Source organism: Neolamprologus brichardi, chromosome 20 (assembly GCF_056152115.1).
Source record: "Neolamprologus brichardi isolate AB-2024 chromosome 20, ASM5615211v1, whole genome shotgun sequence".
NCBI lineage: Eukaryota > Metazoa > Chordata > Actinopteri > Cichliformes > Cichlidae > Neolamprologus > Neolamprologus brichardi.
Window position 1 is genome coordinate 18992311 of NC_142123.1, and position 5039 is coordinate 18997349.

The 5039-nt window shown below is 40.8% G+C and overlaps 1 protein-coding gene across 1 annotated transcript; it reads left to right on the forward strand.

Annotated features, from left to right (window-relative positions):
* Nucleotides 1-515: 515 nt before the first annotated feature.
* On the forward strand, nt 516-3615 carry nppa (natriuretic peptide A). Its single transcript, XM_035913627.2, has 3 exons — nt 516-725; nt 2453-2759; nt 3322-3615. The coding sequence occupies exons 1-3, from the start codon at nt 615-617 to the stop codon at nt 3324-3326; spliced, it is 423 nt and encodes a 140-aa protein (XP_035769520.1). The 5' UTR covers nt 516-614; the 3' UTR covers nt 3327-3615.
* Nucleotides 3616-5039: the final 1424 nt, after the last annotated feature.

The window sequence follows — 5039 nt, forward strand, 5'->3', positions numbered from 1 at the left end:
ACACAGCCTATAATTTTAGATTATAGGCTGTATTATTCCTACCTTACAAACTCATGACAGGAAGAAATGCCTTCAGTTATGGTAATAAATCATATTCAAGATACTGTTTATATTCCTTTGACTATAACATTGTTTCCTTCCTGTCCTAATCTAAACCATGGAACCATGAGCAGCAGTTTTAACCTACTATGGTACGTTTCATTCTTAGGAGTGTAGACAGTGTTAAGTATTTGCATAGTGAAACTGCATTCTTCCCAATACACAGCTCAGAGATCCAAGATGGCTCCTTAGGTCATGCCACTGCTGACTGGTAGGCATGATGATACACAGACACCTATACTGTATACATAGACACATGCACAAACACAAACACACACACAGACACACACACACACACACACGTCACTTACCACCAAACGCCACTTAAAGAGACATCTGACCAGCGGCCTTATCATTTAGAGGTGTCAGAATGCACTTGGGGCCGTCTACAAAATTATGGCACTGCCTGTCTGGCGCATGGTAAGTGTATGTAGATGGTTGTGTATGTGAGCCAGTCTGTATATAAAAGCTTGCAGTGCATGCTATAGTATCAGTATTAGCAGAAGAAACATAACATGAGAACTGAGGTTCTGTGGGGTGTATTGGCCCTGCTGTGTCAGCAAACACTGGTTAGCAGCCACATACTGGGGAGGCCCTCATCTGCTAATGACCTGGCTCAGCTCAAGGTAAGAAACCACGTCACACCTGTAATCAACACACCATTTGTGAAAACATTACACTGTGAAGGGTCAGGTACTTTGATATTCAAACAGAGAGAGGGTCAAAGATGAGAAAATAGTTGCATGAATAACATATTTCCTGTTGTTAGAACATTTAAAAATCATTCAAAGGCAGTTTCACTGGTATCAGTGTCTTCAATTATAGAATGCTTGTAGGAATGCTACAAGCATTTTATAATTGCACAAATGCATCCAGTCCAGTATAACTGATTTATGTTTTGCTTGACAAAGTAAAGAGTTTAAATCAGATCATGTGTTGACATGCTTTTCTATGGATTTGTGAATATTGAGAGGGCATAACAAGATAAAATGTTGACTGTTGTGATGACACCAAGAGGACACAACAACAGATCAGGCGATTACAAACAAAGCAACACAATGTCGACAAGTAGCTATCATTAGAGTGTGACCTCACATTGATCTGATCTCAAAGATATACCAGCTTTACTTTGTTCTCCTGATTTTCAGTTGTAATTTTAACTTCATCAAAACCTTCATCTTCATTCTTCCTTCATCTTATAATTAGCTGAGGTGAACTAGAAATTAGAGCTCTCTGCTTCCAGAATAACAAGCTGTGGTTTAGCTGCGGCTGAAGTAGACAGTTATTAAGGCGTTTGCTGTGACTCTGACACAGCACTGACAACACATGAACAAAACCTTCACCTTTATTCCTGATATGCTGTTATGCATACCTATTAAATTAGGCAATAAAAACATCCACCATGGTTTTGAAAGTATGCAGCCTTTGGTTCATAGTGTGATCAGCTGATGAACTGGGTCTTTCCTGGCTACCTTGGTGGCCCCACACAACTCGTCACTGCTGTGTGTTTTTCAATTTAATCGGCACCTGAGGCACTGAGTGTGAGCATTGTTGACCAGCTGTCGGGTGCTCATGTCACAACTGTCAATTTTAAAAGCACTCTATTTTTCATACAGTCATACTCATCCTTTATATCGCAAACACTTGCTTGCACCATAAGGTCTGTATTTAAAAGCTTGCAGTGTACACTATAGTATCAGTATTAGCAGAAGAAACATAGCATAGGAACTGAGATTCTGTGAGGTGTAATAATCTCTCACACTGAGAGTCAGCTGGGTTAACTGTTGCTTCCTGTTTACTTAGCTGAGGCAGCTTTTCCTCCTCATTTTCTGACAGACAGACCCCCACTGTCAATAAATTCCTCACACTACAGTTACACGCCAAAGTTCATAGCTAAACCAACTGATTTGAGATGCTGGAGGTCAGGGTTCAGCAACTTCATCTCATTCTAAAAGTCCACTATTGTCCTTTAAACAAGGGTTGACAAACAATTCTCATCACCTGGGACCTTTCTTTTGGCTCACGCTGGGATGGCCGGCCTCTTGTGGGGTTGGTTACCCATTGGTTCTCTGGGGCCCTTGTCCTTTGGCAGTGGGGGCTCCATGTGGAGCCTCCCTCTTCCTTCACGTGGTTGTCATCGAGATGTGTGGCCTCAGGTCTTCACTAATCTTGGGGGTCCGTGGACAGCCTGGGTCTCATGGTCTAATGGACCTGACTCTGGCTCCCAGGGGGGTGTTGTTGCAGCCTGTCACCCTCATTATGTATACACACCCACACCCACACACACACACACACACACACACACTTGCACGTCCCACCTGATTTATTAGATGCTTTATGATTTCTACAACAGTCTTTGCTGGAACGCTTTGAGGAGACATTGGATGAAGTGGTCCAGAAAGAAGACTTGGAAGCTTATTATGAAGACATGAACCAAGAGCCCAAAACCAGCCAGGCCAGCCAAGGATGGGACCAAGAGGGGAACCAAGAACCTCTGATATCTGAAAAAGCCCAACCACTAACTGAGGGCAAGACTGTGAATCAGAGGAGCCGCCTCCAGGACCTGCTGATGGCCACCAGGAAACGCACCTCTGGCTGTTTTGGAGCCAGGATCGATCGAATAGGAAATGCCAGTGGCTTGGGATGCAATAGTGGAAGAGGTAGGACTGCAGTCGGAGAAGCAAAACACAAATTTCAATTAAATTCGTTAAATAAATACAGAGCATTAGAACATGTCAACCCTTAGAAATGTGCATGCAGTTGGATTTTGACTAAATGTGCAATCACATTTTCTACAAGTTCTTAACTTGACAACATGACAATTGTGTTGATGTGTTTTCTCACTTGTTATTCTTTCGGGCTGCTGCCTTTCGGGGTTGGCACAGCATTGAGCCTTCATCTGCCTCCATCACACCAACTTCCTCTGCACATGTCCAAACTATCTCAGCTTTGCCTTAAACATTGACCTTCTTCACACTATTCATTGTAAAAATGTTTTGGACCGTCCACTTTTGTTCATACAATAAAGTACGCCAAGTAATAATTTGCAGAACACATTTATGTTGATTGACACTTAGTTTAGAATGAAATATAAATACTCAAAGTTTAAGTAGAAGTTGGAAATAAATGCATTTGAAGGATGATGATGGTACCAGGATTGCAACATGACCAGTTAAATAACAGTACTGTCTTCTTTTTGTGCTTGTGTCATTGTCCTCCTAGGATAGTCCAGCCTTTTCCCGGGGCGCATGATGGATTCTGCTGTTGGAACTGAAATTATATCAGAGAAATATAGAGTTTGGAAAAGTATGGTTTTGTATTAGTTGCATTTCAACTTTGTGTATCTATTTTGCATGTTTCTGTGTCAGACATGAGAAACTGGCTGTTTTTCAAGTAGGTAATTAATTCTATAAGTCCATTGTAGATGAGCAACATAAACACTTTAATGGAAAAGTGTTAAACAACTACTGTAACTGCATGTGGGGGTCTAACAAAAATAAACATATTTTTTACTTACATGAAGGATTCTCTCTATTTTATATATTTATATATAAAAAGTAGAATTTAAATAATATTTGAGATTTTGCTACAATAAAGGAGAGTGTGCACATTGAGGAGCAGAGTGACTGATGCTGCTATAAAAGAATACCGCTCTCACAACAACACAGTGGTAAAGTATGTGAAACATTTTACTGCATATATGACACACTGCAGGAGGACAGTGGTTGTCCACACTGAGGTTTTTAATAAAAAAGGAAATAGTTGTTCCGTGTTACTGTTGGCTTCCATCACCATGACATACTTAAGATTCGAACAAGCTTTTTACAATTTTTCTGATAATTTGCTAATTGTGAAATAGGCTGATAGTTACCAATAGAGCTGTCAACAAGGCTAGGTTTCTTTAGTAGAGGAGTTACCTTAGCAAAGCCAAATAAATGACTCAAGGCACCGAACGGAAGCAGTTTGAGGACATCACATTATTTATGTGATTTAAGTGATTGATAAATGTGTTACAATCATCATCAGAAAGTAACAAAGCGTGCTGAGATGGAGGAGAAACAATACAGTTGATAGTATCCAATGATAAATGGAAATTATTCTTATAGCAAGATTACTGACATAAGAGGATCGAGCGAGTAAGAGTGAATGAGCTCTTTGAAGTGTTCACAGTAGACAACCAAACCTCGGGACTTCCGCAGTCATCCTGCTTTTCGATGGAAATATATAAGGCCGCAAGTTTTATTAATTAACCAGGGTGAGTGGAAATTGACAGAGCAAGGGCCATATTGTAAGGAGTGACCTGATTGAGAATGGCAAGAAAGTGTTTATTAAAATAAACACTTTGATCATTATCAACCTTAAAAGAGCTGTGAAAGCTCAAACGGATCATTGGGCATAAAAATGTCTTTTTTAAAGCTTACAGCTGTTCCACTTCCTTTGGCAAAGATGTGAGGAGCACAAATGAACTGGAACTCTAGAATATAGTTTTAAAAAATACCACACTTTATTATCCCGCTGCCAGGCCCAAAAGATTAACATTAAATCCAGATTCTCATTATAGAACAAGTCCTTTAAAATATAAGACTACAAATTGAGTGGCTATTCATTACAAGGTTTTTTTTGGTGGAGTAAGCTACACACAAAATCAGGGTTCCTGCTGTGTTGGGCCCTAGCTTTCCACGCTTTTTAGATGGCAGCCCAGGTGGTAAACACAAGGCAGCATGGACTAGTCCAGCCTCAACCAGTCTCAGGTGAATCTGCCTGGCATCAACCCAACATGAGCGCAGGAGCAGAGCTTCCACAGAAGCAGCACAAGGAAATTAGCTCTTTCCTCCTGTGGGGTATCCCAAGCAAAGACAGGCTGACCATCAAAAGTGGAAGTTTGCCCGGGGCCATCCTCAAGCTGTGCTGGAAAGAACCCTGTTTGCTTTACTCTGGGA

Coding starts and splice junctions, on each gene's coding strand:
- nppa (XM_035913627.2), top strand. CDS start 615: ATGAGAACTGAGGTTCTGTGGGGTGTATTGGCCCTGCTGTGTCAGCAA. Junction 726..2,452: donor ATGACCTGGCTCAGCTCAAG/GTAAGAAACCAC, acceptor TTTCTACAACAG/TCTTTGCTGGAACGCTTTGA.